Raw genomic sequence first — 17236 nt, 5'->3', positions numbered from 1 at the left:
TTGCAATAACTCCCATGGTATGAACCTTCAAGCTTATATATAGGAGAAAAAGAGCGTGTAGAAATCTTCTCGTTTTCATGTGAGCTGCCGCGTGCATGAATCTTCTCCGTTGTTGAGAGGAGTCAATGCTGGTCTTCGTCCGTGTCCGGCGTTTGATAGCATGTTCAAAGCACGTGCATACTCGCGGACCCTACCTTTGTTTCTTATTATCATTATCTTTCCTTTGCTTTTTTAATTTTTGAAACTTTGACCGTTTGTTGAGAAAGATGTAATGTGCAACTTATGAAATTGTCATGGTAGTTAAAGACTCGATGTTAAAAACCGCGTCTCTAAGTCAAGACAATCTCGACCAAAAAAAAAAAAAGTCAAGACAACATCATCCATTGCATATATTGCTAGAGATGCTAATATAAAATCCTACGAGGTTAGTAAGGTAATGAGAACTCTGTGCGTCAAAGAAACCTAAGGTCTCAAATTTTTACGGTCCTCAGAAAGTAAATCTTTGTGGTGCGAATTTTCTGCCTATAATTGATGTTGGATGCAGATTTAGAATTGTATGCGAAAATCTATAATACTTCATTACCACAATCAGAATTTCAAAAGGAATGATAATATTTGTACCAATGGTTTTCAAAACACCCTTAAAAAAAGATTGATTTGGTCGAGAATGATAAAACAATGAAAAAGAAAAAAAGAGAGTGGCGTAATATTTGACTTGGGCTTTGGTTAGTTGTTAATGATGCTTTATGTCTTGTTTGATATTGTAAATTCATGTCTTGAAAATGATAGGAATGTGACATGTTTATGAATTATGAAAAATGCTCTAACACAAAAAAAAAAAAGAATTATGAAACAAGGATCACATGGTTTGATATTTGAAATGAAAAATGTCTAGAGTATATTTCTTGCATAAAGCCGGATTGGACATTTACTTTTTGGTTATTCGTGAATAATTTGATAAATGTTTTATGAAAAATATTGTGAAAGGCTATACATACTACTTTATGAACTTGATTTATGAATATTATGAAAAGTTATATGCTTTGGTTAGTGAACCTGGGCATAAGAATGTTCGAAGTGCTAAAAGTTTCATACGACGTTTATTTTAGTACCAAAAGTTTTTTTCGGATACTTAAATGTCACTTAAAAAAAAAAAATAATCACTTGAGTGCCAACTCAGATTTAGGTTGCTGAAAATCTGACGTGACAATATTTTATTAATTTCTCCGATCAACGTGGCTCACCGGTGTGCCTAGTCAGGTATTTAGCGAAATATAATGTCGATGAAAAAGTAAATACTGAGTGAAAGACGATCAATCTCCAGTAAGAACAACAAACGATCAATCTCTAGTAAGAACAACAGAATCACTGCGACCTCTCTCTCTCTCTCTCTCTGTCGCCATCTTCTCTGACCTCGCGATAACCGAGCGATCTCCCACCTCGATTCGCCATGCTCTGGCAAGCCACGAAGAAGCTACTTCTCCACTGGCCCATCCTGACTTCCGCCTTTCGAGGGCCCCGTTCTACCCCTTCTCTGCAGATATCATGGCGCCGCAGAAGGCCGACGCGGCATTCGTGGATCATTTCTGTTTGGACGCCTTGCTTCTTCTTTTTTTTTTTTATGATGATTGGGGATTGGCCACGTACGGATGGTCGCGGCAGTCAAGTCCGCGGAATTGCAGAAATCGGCCTACCCGTGAGAGACGCGGACGCTCGTCCATGATCGTCGTTCCGCTCCGCTGGCGGCAACGATGGGGGAGGGGCGGAGGTTGAACTCGGAGGGAGAGGATGACCAGATGGGTTTTTCAAGCAAGAGGGACCGGAGGCGTTCGGGTAAGGGAGACGGCCGAAGGGAGAAGGAGAGAGAAGAGCGACAAGGAGATGAGGAAAGAGAGCCGCCACTGTTGCCAGGAGGGAGCTCAGAGAGAGGATAATGGAGGAGAGAGATATAAAGAGAAGAAAAACGAAACGTGGGACCCACTTGGACACAAGGAAGTCTGCATGGACTCGTTTTTAATATAAAAATGTCACGTCAGATTTAACTTTTTATTATTAAAGTCACTTAATGGCTTGAATTTTTTGTGGGAGGCACTAAAAAATCGTTTTTTTTTTGATTTGAAATTTAAGTGAGCCGACGAAAAATTTTGGCAATAAATCGAGCGTCATACGAAACTTTTAGCATTTTTAGTGTCTTTAAGCCGTTAACCTGATTTGCATGGAGGGGGACCTAACAAGCTTTTGGAAGTGAAGATGCAACTGTTTTTTTGGAGGGATTTCACCAAGGTTTTCTACGGTCAATTTTTCTAGTCCAAGCAAAGATGAGGGGTGACTTAGGGTGACTCTGCGGTGATAAATTATGCTGGCCGCTTCAATCAGTTGAGTAGATTAGCAAAAAAATTTTATGGCCCGATGAGAAAAACAAGGCTGAACATTCTGAGAGTGGCCTTTGACCAAAGATCCGCTCTAAACTTTCATCTCATGAGCTGACAACTTACAAAGATGTCTTGGAGCGGGCAATAAAGGTAGAAAAAGGCATCTGCCCGATTGATTGTGATACATAGAGCACTCATCAGCACAAGAGACCCAAGCCAACTGATTTCCAAGACAACGGTGCGAGTGTCAGCAGCAAGTGGAGAGGTAACAATCGGCCGGTTTATTTTAGAAATCAGGGCCCTTGTAATACTTGCCGGAAACATCACGGCGGCCAATGACGCCGGAAAAAAAAGGGGCATGTTTTCTATGTGGAAAAATTGGGATCCATGGCACGAGACTGTCCTATGTAGAGGATAGCTCTAGCTCATAGTAGATCATGTTTCCAATACAGGCAACCTGAACATTTACAAGTAATTGTTCCATACGGAGACATGCCCCTTCAGTTGGTAGGCCATGGAGAACCAGCCTCATTTATTTGAAAATTGAGATAAATTCAAATTTTTAGAATGAAATTTTCTTTAAAGGGGTAGAATGTAATAATTGAAGTTTTGAAAAAAAAAAAAAACAAGACCAATAAGTTAGCTTAGTGCATGGATATGCATGGAATAGGACACATATCCTATTTACACGCTAAAATCAAAAAATAAATTAACTAATGGGCTATTGGACACATGGTACATGATTAAGGGTGCGCATGGCAACCATTTTGTACATGAGAATAGATTCTGATCAGAAATGATTATTTTTTATTCTGTGCCCGGGAACAATTTCTAAGCATTTGAAAGCGATTGGTAATGGCCCAAAATTTCTATTATTGAAATAGTAAAAGAATAGAAATGCGTTTGGTAACGGCATAAAATTTCTTTTTATTAATAATATTTTAATATTTCTTTCTTTTCTTTTTTTCTTCTCCTCCTTTTTGGCCATTGCAGGTAAAATATTTTTTAATTAATAATACTTTTATTAAAAATAATTTATTTATTTTTTTGGCCATGGCCGGTAAAAAATTTCTTTATTAATAATACTTTTATTAAAAAATAATTTTTTTTATTATTTTTGGACATGGCTGGTAAATTTTTTTTTATTAATAATATTTTTTTCTTTTTTTTGGCCATGCCGGTAAAATATTTTTTTATTAAAATATTTTAATAAAAAATATTTTTATTGAAAATATTTTTTTATTTTTTTTTACCATGGCCGGTAAAATATTTTTTTATTAACATTTTTTTATTAATAATATTTTTTATTAAAATATTTTAATAAAAAATATTTTTATTGAAAATATTTTTTTCCTTTTTTGCCCTGGCACAGTCAGCCATGGCAGATAAAATATTTTTTTATTAATAATATATATTTTTTCATGACCTAGTCGCTAGCCATGGTGAGTAAAATAATTTTTTTGTTCATGGCGGTAAAATATTTTTTTATTAATAACATTTTTCTATTAAAATATTTTAATCTTGCCGAGATCTAGCGAGGTGGCCCTCGCGGGATATTAGAAGCTACATTAAAAACCAAGAAAAAAAGAAGAAAAAAAATTGATTCTCATTTTTGTTCATAGAATCAAGAAGTTATTTTTTTTATTCTTGATCCTACTCCAAAGCGATTCGGCACAAATTTGCAAGAATTTGTGCTTAGAATCAAAATTTAACAAAAGGATTTACATTCCAAACTGATTGGAATCAAAAGAAGAAAATTTTCACTATTTGGCTAGTTGCCAAACAGGCCCTAAGCTTACTTTGGCCAACTTAGAGACATTGCTTTTCGACAAACAGAGAAGTGGCGCAGAGAAAGAATTGAAAAGATTGATTTGATGGAGATTTACAAAACAAGAAAAAGGAAAGAAATCGAGAGAGAGTGAAAGGGATTTCGGCTCACGTATGTTTCAAAAGTCTTGACAAGTCGGATTAACACCATCTTGAAGCATTCAGATTTTGAAGCTTTCCGAGTTACATAACATTCAACTTGGCTTTTAATTAGCTGTGAGTGGTACTTATCTCTTTTTGGACTTTGTAAACTCATGTCTTGAAAATAATAGGAATTGGACATAATATGAGTAATGAAAGAAGGCATCAGATGGTATGATAATGAAAAGGTGATGTCTAGAGAGTATTGCTTGCATAAAGATGGATCGGGTGTTTATTACGTTTTGCTTTTTTTTTTTAATGTTTTGAAAAACGTTGTATGAAATGTATGGTGAAAATTTTTATGTACTGCTTTATGAATCTGATTTATACAATGTATTATGCTTAATAAATTAGATTGTGAAACATTATATGTTTTGGTTAGTGAACTTAAATTATTATATGGACTCTGGATTTGATTTGTGATTATTGGAGGATGATGTTAGTAGTTTGAAAGAATTGAAAAGATTGATTTGATCGAGATTTACAAAACAAGAAAAAGGAAAGAAATCGAGAGAGAGTGAAAGGGATTTCGGCTCACGTATGTTTCGAAAGTCTTGACAAGTCGGATTAACACCATCTTGAAGCATTCAGATTTTGAAGCTTTCCGAGTTACATAACATTCAACTTGGCTTTTAATTAGCTGTGAGTGGTACTTATCTCTTTTTGGACTTTGTAAACTCATGTCTTGAAAATAATAAGAATTGGACATATTATGAGTAATGAAAGAAGGCATTAGATGGTATGATAATGAAAAGGTGATGTCTGGAGAGTATTTCTTGCATAAAGACGGATCGGGTGTTTATTACTTTTTGCTTTTTTTTGAATGTTTTTAAAAACGTTGTATGAAATGTATGGTGAAAAGTTATATGTACTGCTTTATGAATCTGATTTATACAATGTATTCTGCTTAATAAATTAGATTGTGAAACCTTATATGTTTTGGTTAGTGAACTTAAATTATTATATGGACTCTGGATTTGATTTGTGATTATTGGAGGATGATGTTAGTAGTTTGATACTCAATATCGCTATGTTCTGAACCATTGAGGGGTTTTTTAGTATGCATACTGCTTTTAGGATATCCTTGAGATGTGAGCTACCGATAATATAGGTAGAGACTTAATCGAGGGAGGAATCTTGGTTGCTTTTATCACAGGTGTTAAGCGTAACCATAGATGGATGGTGAGCACTAGATTGATCAATTGGATAGTGAGCACTAGATTTGATTTAATGGAATAAGTATTACTGATATATAAAGTTTTGTTATCATTTTTGACATTGTACTTATATTATATATTGGATTTGGGATATAGGAGTCATAGGTTTTTTGATAAATATGCATAGTCGATACTCAATATGCTTAGAAGAGATTCGCTTGACTTAGTGGGCTGTGGTTGTTCATACCGTTCATCTTATATCTTTTTCAAGTTCTTTAGCTAGAGATAAGTGGGACGAGGTGGAAATTTTAATAGTGGGATTTTGGGTATGAGCTATATATATATGAGATGATAATTTGTTGGGTTTAGCTGGGTGGTGAGATGTATATATTGTTTTTATAGATCTTAGTACTATGATTTTATAACTAGATTATCGTTTTATCATATATATATATGAAGACATATATCTTGATAACAAGTTAATATTGGTTATATTCGAGATTGCGTTCTTTGGATAGGATGACGTTCTTGTCATTTCCCCTGTACTTGCATAAGTCGGGGTGTGATATTTGGAGTACTAGAGTGCTCTTATATACTTAATTTGGAGCATCTAGACTAGAAGTTCGTACTCTATAATTAGAAGCCCACTAATCTTTCCACGTCCAAAACGGAGCCGTCAAGGGAGAGGGCTGCTACTTCGTACACGGTTAAATCTTCTAATTTTTGGGGCCCTCTTTCAATTTCCGCCTTTTAACTATTTTCTATGCAATTTAATCCTCTAACTCATGTGATTTGTGCAATGTGATCTCTATCAAAAACTGTCAAGTCAATTTTTAAAATGCATTAAAAAGATACACCTTGCTAATTTTACATTTTTTCCAGTCATCCATGCTTATCATAGTTTAATAAAATTTCGTTCAGCGATACAAGAATAAGGGCCCATATCCAGATTTAACATTGTGATGGCTTGGCTGAACGGCACGGTACTATACCACCAGTTAGAATAGCTCATATGTGCCTGCACGATCGGGCAGTCCACGAGCCCACCTCCTAAATTTAAAGACCTTAAACGAACGCCATTAGTAGCTCACAAAGCCTATATTGACGGTAACAATATTGCGTCTACAAACTTAATCATTTATTCAAAAATTCTCGTGCTCTCTTAGTTCTCTTAGTTTTATATCATTGTGCTATGCCTGTGCTCTCTTACGGTCTAAGGTGCATCCTATGTTGGAAATTAATATTTGCTTCTGATTGTGAGTTCAAAAGTGTTTTTATCTATCACGGCTACGAAGTCTTTGATCTATGGAAGGAAAAAGCATAGAGCGAATGAATAAGTAGCCTCGACCCATGAATGAGCTGGGTATGTGGGCCGACAATCATGTTCCTGGACTCTTGAATCTTAGTCCTGTATAAGAATCCGGCCTTGAATGCATAAGCTAGAACTGTGTGTCCTAAGACTAAACTTGCCCAAAACCCTCGGTCTTACATTGCTAGAAAACATGTTTTTCATGCTGTGGGCTTCAGAATCTACAAAGAACCTAAAGATGGGGAAAAGATTTGTCATTTATAATGTTAGTTAGCATCCATGCAACCGTATATTGAGATTTAGTTCAAATACTTGAAGGAGACTCCAAGAATGGTTGGGGCTGTCAACCCGTTTACCTGTTTGACGAAACGCCTACACCAAATCAGGTACCCTTTTTCTAATTGCTAGCATTCATTGGACAACTTTTTCAAGTTCATGTCACAAGTCCTAGTTTTGGATGTGCTATCTGGACTGACGTTTGTGGTCTGCTGGCAATGGCATGGTGAGTTCAAGTTCACATTCCAAAACCTCTTTTTAGGCCAGGAATAAGCCATCAGACACTGGTGGATACCCATGGAGAAGATGCATTCAGGTACTAAACTCAAGGAAGGTAATTTTTTATGCTAAACTATGTCTAACTTGTTTCCAGTATCTTTAAATGTTCTGCATTTACGAATTAAGAGTTTGCTGCCTGTAACAGAACTCCATGCACAAGAAATTAGTTCTGGTCTATTGTTCTTATATCACGTAATGCTGTCGAGGGTAAAGTATCAGTAAAGTATCTCACGAGGTCCTTTACCAGGAAAACATGGAAAAGATCCAACGTGGCTTACACAAAATGGTCATAATTTTGGGGTAAAATAAGCTTTTAAAAATATCTAGTGTGCATTTCTTGCAAGTCCTTGCCAGTTCATTCATCTGTTTGTAATGTCATATCTGTTCCAATTCTAGACCATCTTGAAATGTTTTTAGATATTTTTTTTTTTGGTCGATTTTAGATATTTGTTGAATGGTATAATTATGCAGGCATGCTGAATTCTGCCATATAGAGTTCCTCTGAAACTTTAAAAATGAGTTTATCAATATATGTACAAACTAGCCCATTCTCCAGATGAAAGGTTGCCCATGATGCACAAAAATGACTTAAATAGGAAAAATCATTATGCGGCACAAAATTCGTGCAGAGAGTACCTCGCAGGTGCTCATGAAAAATCAACTTTTAATCGGTCAATGAAATTATCAACAATGGGAAGAATAAGCACGATCAAGGTTGGTACAACAATGTCTCCATAGATGCTATTGTGCTCAAATTACTTCTCAGTACTTTCTGTTACTTCCTTTGGTTGTCTAACAAATTCAACAGTTTAATGTTCCTCCTCATAACGTATGGGATATATCTCTTCATATTGAGTTGGCTGATGATGCATTTTTTTCCTGGAAAGAACCCTTTCATAATAATGAAAAGCTTTTCAATATACCAAGAATTATTTACATACATCTGTATTCAATCTCTTCATCTCATGAAGGAAGATGGAAGTGTGAAGAGGTATCGTTTAACGTAGAGACTGATAAGGCGCATAAGGATACATGAAGGGGGTCACCACCAACTTCTTCTAGCAGAACTAGTAGGTTTCCTGAGGCTTTCAGAAAGGATCGAGGTACATGATACCTGAAAACAGAGAAAAAAATTAAAACGAAATCAATGCTTGAGAGGGACATATAATTCGAATTTATATAAGCAGGAGAGAGTATGCAACTTTGTGATGCCTAGCTACTTGCTGATCAAAAACTTTTGCGTTGACTTGTCTCTGATGGACTTTGAATAGTCTTGCGTTGTGTTCCACTTGACGGAGATGATGAGAAAGTTGCATATAGATATTATCAGGTTCCGGATAAGGGCTTTTAATCCTCACTATGCATGTATACTATCGTATTATTTTTGCGATCAAAGGTTTCTGGTATTCCTATTTCCTCAATACTCATCCATTTAGTTAATAGACTAGCTTTGACTATTAGAATTCGTTCAGTATAATAGTGACTGAATGATAGTTGTGTTGTGTTATGCTTTTGTTGTGATTTGAAGTGCTTTAACTTGTGTTTATGCTACTAAATATTATATATTAGCTTTCTAAAAGCAATTGTAAGTTTTTGCAGTTATGAGGATGTTGCAGTTGTGAAGTGTTTGCTTGACAGTCCGGAAAAGCTGCAACGTCTCTTTTCACGGTTGTAGCTGTTGGCGAGAAGCTGTACGTGTCGAGACGTGCAATAGACTGAGGTGTATTTTGTTTTCCCATTCAGTTTATTATTGAACAACGGGCCTCAAGCATGGACAAATTTGAAGGGATGTCTCTTGTTTCCAAGGTGTCTGATGTTCAGCCTACTGTTTCACTATTGTTCTATGCTTCCACTGGGTAAAATCCTTTCAGTTAATCTCCATCTATCCTCTGCTGGAAATAAGAGAATATTGCACAAATAGAAAGTAATGTAACTTCATGATTAAGTGGATAACTTTAACATACAAAGTTTGTGATGGATTTCCCTTTGGTGTACGAAATGATACCCAGTATCGACCAATGCTTTGTCCATTCACCCAAGCTTCTCCTTTAGACATGGTTGTAAGATTTAATGCAAGTGGTTCGCTGCCCTCTGGTGCATCAAAATAAGTCTGCAAAGCAGTATGATATGAGCTTATAATGATGAACGAACAACTTCATCTGTTCTAAGCACTTTTTGCTGTCACTTGTTTATTGGTTAGACCTCAGTTTTCATGCAAACTGCAGATTCTTGTTACAAAAACTAAAAGAATTAATAATCGAAGTTTGAATTAGTTTTCTCCATCATCAATGATAGGAACTCATTTTCTTTTTTAGTGAAAGACAAATAATCAAGTTGCAGGAGATAATAACAGTGCAAGTTAATCCCTGCCCCATATTTTTGTGATAACCTGCAAGTTATTATCCCATTTATTGGTATTACTTTGAGGTTCATTTAAGAAGTGAAAACGTAATTTACCTTGTACCAAGTAAGTGGCTGGTTCACAGCTGTTATGTTGCTCCACTCAACATTCCCCAGATTTTGTTCGTTGTATATTTCTAATCCTTGACCACATAGTCCCACCTTAACAAGCAATAATAACATTATTAGCTATCAGTTGTTACCTTTTCCGTTCTAAGGAGAGATATATTATTGTCCACTTTTACTCTGCTGTTGTATACTTGTCCAGATAAGAGCTTACCTGGTATCCCCATGAATAGTTTCTGAAATTATATGACTGGTCTTGAGTGCACCAGATCTCCACCTCGGCCAATCCAGCATATCTTCTCTCTAGAAATGCTCCTGAGTCCTAGGTGATAGATCATGTCAATTGCCACATAATTTTGCAAACTTACTGGATATGAAAAGTTTAAGCAAATACTCACTGGCAGTCCAACCATAACGCTGAGTATGGAAATATTATTCATCTGATTGTCCAACACAATTTTGGTCTCCATGGTGAAGTTTTTGACATCATGGTTTCCATGGGCCGCTCCTAAATCAGCAATAGCAAGCTTAGATGTTTCATTACGTGAATCTGGACTGCAGAATTATTTTTCCTAACTATTTGAACTCTGTATGAAATTTTTCATCCATATCTTCTTGCAAATTTTGGACCTACATAAATCTGTCATTGGTCTCAGTATGACTTTGTATTTTGGTTGAATGGTATCGGTATGTCTTCAGCTGTTTATTGCTATTTGAATGAATGTCATAAGACAGGCTGTGAATGAGTCATTACTCTGTAAGATCACGCTCCAATAATTCATTCAGCGGTTCTTGGAACTTACCGATGTACTCATTGTTGACAAAAGCATGTGTAACGTGTCCGAGAGACACAAGGTGAAGTACTGGTTCAGCACACGTTGAGTTTGGCTGAAAACTGACATTTTAAGAAGCATGAATGGATCAGCTAAAACATATTATATACAAGATATATGTTGCAATCACTTTTAGCAAGATGATTCCACCTGAATGTATACCAAAGGTAGTCGGATTCATCTTTTGTTGTATTCATGTGTTCTAGCAATGTATCTGCTCTTAACGATGTATCTAAGTAGCTTGGAGTTACATCAAGGAATTCTTTCCACTGATCTGCACATTCAAATGTCTGGCTGGATGTTATGATTCTTGTATTGCTCTCACTTGTTACCTGTGAATAAAAGGTGAGAGAAAAATGACTGTCTTCCTGAAGGATGGAATAACATGTTCATTGTTGCTACTCGTACATCTAATGTGGATCAATTTACTGGAGATTGTGTTTGTTCTTTAGTGACTTTTCTGTTGGTCAAAACAGGTGTATATTCGATGATTAAACCTTCTTGTTGTCTCTCATTTAACAGAATACCTATGACAACCATAAATTTATCACAATATTGATTGCCTTTCCATCCTGAGAATTCTCAGACAAAAGAAACAAAGGATTATCAAAAAATTTGATCACAAAGAAATAAGAATGAAAGGTTGACGAGACGAGATATATTAGTACACTTTTTAGATTCTGTAGCGTCTTGATTTCTGTAAAAATGGCAAATAAGTACTGCATCCTAAGTGATAACAAATGTTCGAAGCTTAATTTGATTTTGCAAGTGGTCGTGACTTGTGAGCATGCATTAGGACGATCTAAATTTGTGCGCGACTTACCTTTGCTGTGTTGAAAATCGCATTTTCACAGTCTTGAAGAATGCTAATGGACTTCGGCAGCAATTCAAATGATTTATTACCAAACTGTACAGTAGCGTTATTTTTTGAATCATTGTTTACAAGGAAAGCAACACATCCTCCCGTTTCTTCCTGGAAAACATAAGCCTACATCAAGAGAAAAAACAGACCATAAGTCTATAACCATAATTGTGCTACTAGTTGCTCTTAATAAATTGAATGTTGATGAAGAATAGTGACCACCTGTTGGTACTGGCCTAAAGAAAAATTAGATTTGACTCCCTCCAGCAAAGTACAAGAGGAATTCTTAATTGCCCCATGCAACTCCTTAAGATGACCCCATTTTGGCTGCCTGAGGAGACCTGGATCAGTAAATTCATTAGAATGGTTTGCGTATCCATGAAGTACGTCGAATCAGATCATCTGCTGCTCACCATATTCATCGAGTGGAGCTTGATCATAATAACTTGTTATGAAATATGCGGCGGCTGTTCTGCCAAAATTCGTTCCACCGTGGTACTGCATCATAAAAGCAATACACTTATCATCTTTAGTTTAGCACAGCGCCGGACATACATGCTGTTGGAACTTGACTGCACACACACAGACATGCAGTGTCAAAACAAAATCAGATGATAGAATACTTTAGTAGAATAGGTGTACCATATAGTAATTGATATAACTTCCATTCAGTTTTGCAATGAAGAGTGTGGCATGGAATGCAATGTCTTCAGGTGACCTTAAGTATGGTTCGCCACCATAGACTTGATAGCTTCACAAAAAAATAAAATAAACAAAAGCTGGTCAAAAATATAAAATCAACCTTACTTTTCTCTTCGGCTTTGTAATATTTCTGAAACTTTTTGTCATTCTGTTGTTTCTTTTTGCTAAATCTGCTCAATAATTCTTCCGAAAATAATGTAGACTGCTGAGGGGAAGACGTACAAGGACGTCCAGTCCTCTGTCCAAATAGCCGGCTTGTTCGGTGAGTTGGGCCCTGGAAAAGTTTCTCCGCATCTCATGCCATTGCAAGCATTTATCTGCGGGTCAAAGCAATAATTAGAGGCTGCATGAAAACAGATTCTTCCTCACTTATAGTAGGAGAGACCAAGAAAGGACAGATTACGTCCATGGACATATAGAATGATAGTTGATGATCGATGGTTCTTCACTGAAAGTGCACAATTTTCGGTTTAAACCTAATAAGGTTCACTTACCACTGGATCCGGGGCATCATTCTGCTTACACATCACCCAGGGCACTCCTGTCTCAAGTGCAACGGCCATATTTGCTGCCCATTGGACATACAAGGGTCCTTGCTCGCCAAAAGCCGCTTCGATGTTCTGATACTCATTTTCTATCTGCATAACCTGGTCTTATGAGTTTTATACATTGGATTGTTGCTAGTTTTTCAATAATTTAAGCAAAACTGCCTTTCGGGTTTTCTTCTACCTGGGACAGTATAATTGGGCCTCCTTGGGAAGCATATAGACCCTCTGATTTCATCAAGTTGACGACCTTTGTTGTGAAGTTTTGCATGTAGAACTACAACTCAAGATTCGAGATAGGAAAAATGTCAATGACAGCTTAGTTTTTCTTATCTAGAAATTAACAGATTCAAGATTAATACTCGAATTACTCAACTCTCTCTCTCTCTCTCTCTCTCTCTCTCTCTCTCTCTCTCTCTCTCTCACACACACACACACACACACACACACACACTAAAAAGCAGAGTTGTTTTTAGTGTGAGCGATGAATGCTTGGATAGCTAGTCATTGACTAATCAATTGTTGTCTTCCAACGTGTGGTCTCCCTCCTTGGTCGGAGTCACATGCTCCAAAATGAAAGAAGGTACTGTCATGAACAGCTCACACCTAAAATCTAGAAAATTGGAAGACAACCAACGGATATTTTCGCCTAGAATAAGAAAAAACCAAAATTTCATGGTGTTATATTGACTTTACACCAAAATCATACAAATTTAAAGTGGTGCACCAAGGACGTGGCATCTATAGAGAGATTCGAAAATTAAGAGTTTGCTGAACATTCCATATAGAAATGAACAAAATGAATTTGAAATGGAGAAGACCAGTGTCCGACGAGTTAAATTTGAAGGGCATAGCCTCTCATTCCTAATTTCGATTCTTTCTGTTGCAGAATACCCTGTAATTTAGACAAATATAATAGATTTCACAACACATTTTTCTTTCTTATTATGACTATCTTTGTGCCGAAGTAGTGGTTAGAGAGCTAGAGAATTATAAGCCAAAGAGGTTCTTTCAATGTCTTTGTTCCAGAGTTTATATATAATTGTTTTCCACTATTTTTGGGGGTCAAAGAGTTAAGAAAAATAACATACCTTGAAAGGTTCATTATTTGTTCGAAATGTGATTCCCGGAACATCATGTAACCAAAATGGGAAACCCCTGCAACCCAGATAACACTAGTGATTTCATTGATTATTGATAAATTTCTGCTAGAGATGATTGTTTTTTTGGTAAAAAATAGCTTTTGTCTGATTAAGGTTTGTAAATGGCCGGAAATATGAATTGACACATTACCAAACATACCCGTAAGTCCACTCGCTCTCAATGAAGGGTCCAATTCTGAGGCAAGCATAAAGCCCCTGCGCTTGGATTTCCTTGATGAATCTCACCAGATCATACCTTCCACTGAAGTCATACTGTGCAAAACGCAACAAAAAAAAAATCCGTTTAGAATAAATGAATTGTGCATTTCGACAAATTACAACTTGCATTGTACCCTATCAGTGTGGTGTTAATGTGCTTTTAGTACCTGGCCTGGTTGGGGTTCATGCAAGTTCCAGAACACATAGGTTTGGATCACATCAACTCCTCCTTCTTTGGCTTTAGATATGAGGTCGGGCCACATCTGCACCATGTGTGAATGCATTGTAAAGCTCACAGAATGACGTGAACTCGTAGTATGCGTTAAATTGTGATTGAGCGAGCCTATCATATTAGACAACGACGTTAGTCTGTCCAGTATAGTGCTAAAAAGTCGTTCATCTGACGCGTCTTCCACTATCGACGTGAAAGGGAAACAACGATGCTATGCACGAGTTTCTTTCTTTACTCTTTCACGACAACCTGGGATTCAGTACGTCTTCAAGCGTTACTTTTTCTGTCTATCACTTGGTTCACATGCTTTTTGTTCTGTCTCTGCAGTAGGTAGATTACGAGTTCTCCGTGATTTCATTTTCTTCCTGAACAAGACAAGAGAATACTGGCAAGAGAGACCAAAAGGGGCATCAAATGCCTACTAATCTTTGAAATTTAGGCTCTCTCAGAGAGACACGTGTCAAAACTTTAATAGCTAAGCTGAGCTGCAATATGTCACCCGTGATTCATTCATTCACAACTAATTCCAGCTACTTTAAAAGACATTCTCTTTTTTCCTTCTTTCACTCTGAGAAAGAATATATATTTTGTTCTCAGCTCATTACAGATCACATCCTGATGAGTAAATACTATGTTAGATTGAAAGATGATGGATACTTCATAAGGAGTGAGAAAAAAAATCACTTACATTGGCTGCATTATCTATTGGAAGTTCTCAAACTCAAAAGAGGAGGGAATTAAATAAGACAGCAGGGTGTGAAAGTACCATTAATCAGTAATTATTTGCTGCTGCAAAAACAGCTGTAACACAAAGTTAACAAGATTTAAAGGAAAAAAATGTGCAAACTGGTCAAGAGCTGGTTGATTCTACTCTCTTGATAAAGGCCATGGCAGGTCAAGTACGAATAAAGAGTCATATCACCAACAATAAGACAAACAAAATGGACCAATTTCTTTCAAGTGTGGTTCGTCGTGAGCAGTGGCGAAACTAAGGGCCTATGGTGGCCCGTGTCTCCTACGTCCAACATCCTTCAAAACAGCTGTAGCACAAAGTTAACAGGATTTAAACGAAATAAATGTGCAAACTGGTCAAGAGCTGGTTGATGCTACTCTCTTGATAAAGGCCATGGCAGGTCGAGTACGAATAAAGAGTCATATCACCAACAATAAGACAAACAAAATGGACCAATTTCTTTCGAGTGTGGTTCGTCGTGAGCAGTGGTGGAACTAAGGGCCGGTGGTGGCCCGTGTCTCCTACGTCCAACATCCTTCATTACAGTACAAGAACTCTTTAGGGGACCCAACCTCAACTTAAAATCACTGAGAGGACTCGATACGAAAAACCAGATGAGAGCAACAAGACATGTGGCGCCTAGGGGAAAAGGAATGCAGGACTACACAAGAATTTGGTGATGTATAGAAGATTGTTTCAGCAACATTCATGATGAGTATGGAGTTGCACAGAGAGAGAGAGAGAGAGAGAGACCTGAGGAGTGCTTCTAGGATAGTGGATAGAACCAGAGAAAAGGATCTGCCTCTGCCCATCAATAAGGAGTGATCTTCCATCATATGTCACCTCTCCTCCTCTCACCCCTTCCCTCCACAAGCCGGTCACCAACACCACCATTAGTGCAACCAAATGCACCTTCCACCCCACCATCCTCTCTCTCTCTCTCTCTCTCTCTGTAATATGACTGGTTCAAGAGACTGGGTTGGGACAGAGGCCACTCCTTTCAAGTCTTATGGTCTTTTATATGGGAAGTAGCTCTCTTTGTCTTGGTTGTCTTGTGTGCTTCACATGTGTTGAAGAGGATGCTCAAGTCATACAAAGAAACAAAGTAATTGATAATTATAGGTGGCAAATCCAGAAAATCCTAACAAGAACTTCTCAAATGACATATTTAGGATAAAGCTGACCCAAAGCAGCTCCCATCTTAGACTTTCACATGGAGTTTCCAATCAAAGCCCTTGTCACTATAATAAGATTATTCATGACAATATAGGACTAAACGATGAATAAAATAGTAGTCTAAAACTGAGTCTACATTACTCTCCGTACCACCCCTTAAATCTCTCATAAATTATAGATTAACAATAAATAAACTTTGTCTGATTAAAATTCCAATTCTTTTCCAAAAATAAGGCCTACTACACAAAAAATTTCCTACTTTATATCCATGTATAAATTTTCTCTGTATTGGAAATGTAAGGATGAAACTATTGCCTAGATGAGGATGATTACAAAAAAAGCTCTAAACCTATTGTACAAATACCAATTCAGTTATAAACTTTTTTATTTTTTCAATTGAATCTTAAACCTTGTCAATGTAGTCCTTCAAGACAATTTATAAAAAAAGAAAAGAAAGAAAGAAAAATAAAAAAGATAAAAAAATCACGTAAGTTCCGGCTATGCCACTTTGGACGGCCAAAGTCCACATCAGCGGTTGCTGGCCAAAATTGATCGAAAAGACTACATTGGAAAATTGTTAAAAGGTTTAGGACTAAATTGGCCAAATTAAAAGAATTAGAATTGAATTGGCATCTGTACAATATGTTTATGAATTTCTAGTAATTCTCCCACCTAGATGCATGTAGACAAGTATATGATGTTAGGTGGTCTTGAGCCTCTCTTACCTCAAAAAGCTATATCAAAAGATAAGGATTTCCCTTACACTTATAGACTGACCCACTTGTCCCTTCATAACCCCAACAATCTCCCCTTCACACATCGAGCCCTAAGTCGGAGCGGCAACAACCTATATCTCTCCTGTGATTATTGAGTCTAGACTTGTTGATAACCTCTCTGATACCAATCTTAAGTGGTTTTGAGCCTCTCTCACCCTTAAAAAGCTAGTTTAAAATGTGAGACTTTCC

General features: G+C 36.8%; 1 protein-coding gene and 1 long non-coding RNA gene across 3 annotated transcripts; one reads left to right on the top strand and one right to left on the bottom strand.

Annotated features, from left to right (window-relative positions):
* Positions 1 to 6689: 6689 nt before the first annotated feature.
* Positions 6690 to 9166, top strand: LOC130138551 (uncharacterized). 2 transcript variants are annotated; one of them, XR_008816906.1, is made up of 2 exons: positions 6690 to 7398; positions 8961 to 9166. It is a non-coding gene; the product is annotated as an uncharacterized LOC130138551 (long non-coding RNA). The 2 variants fall into 2 exon arrangements; XR_008816905.1 differs by having other exon boundaries at positions 6690 to 7416.
* LOC115689671 (beta-galactosidase 6) lies at positions 7986 to 16057 on the bottom strand. The gene is made up of 18 exons (XM_030615804.2): positions 15849 to 16057; positions 14298 to 14393; positions 14072 to 14184; positions 13861 to 13927; positions 12954 to 13046; positions 12719 to 12862; positions 12447 to 12541; positions 12165 to 12273; positions 11936 to 12020; positions 11745 to 11863; positions 11484 to 11648; positions 10811 to 10992; positions 10631 to 10722; positions 10226 to 10335; positions 10042 to 10149; positions 9819 to 9923; positions 9326 to 9471; positions 7986 to 8475 (listed from the first exon to the last, which is right to left on the bottom strand). Exons 1-18 carry the CDS (start codon positions 16020 to 16022, stop codon positions 8325 to 8327), a joined length of 2154 nt encoding a protein of 717 aa, XP_030471664.2. The 5' UTR covers positions 16023 to 16057; the 3' UTR covers positions 7986 to 8324.
* Positions 16058 to 17236: the final 1179 nt, after the last annotated feature.

The sequence above is a fragment of the Syzygium oleosum genome, unplaced genomic scaffold (genome assembly GCF_021117445.2).
Source record: "Syzygium oleosum isolate NSW1041296 unplaced genomic scaffold, Sole_v2.1 Sole_v2.06, whole genome shotgun sequence".
NCBI lineage: Eukaryota > Viridiplantae > Streptophyta > Magnoliopsida > Myrtales > Myrtaceae > Syzygium > Syzygium oleosum.
The sequence above is the reverse complement of the archived record's forward strand: the minus strand, read 5'-3'. Positions and strand labels throughout refer to the sequence as shown.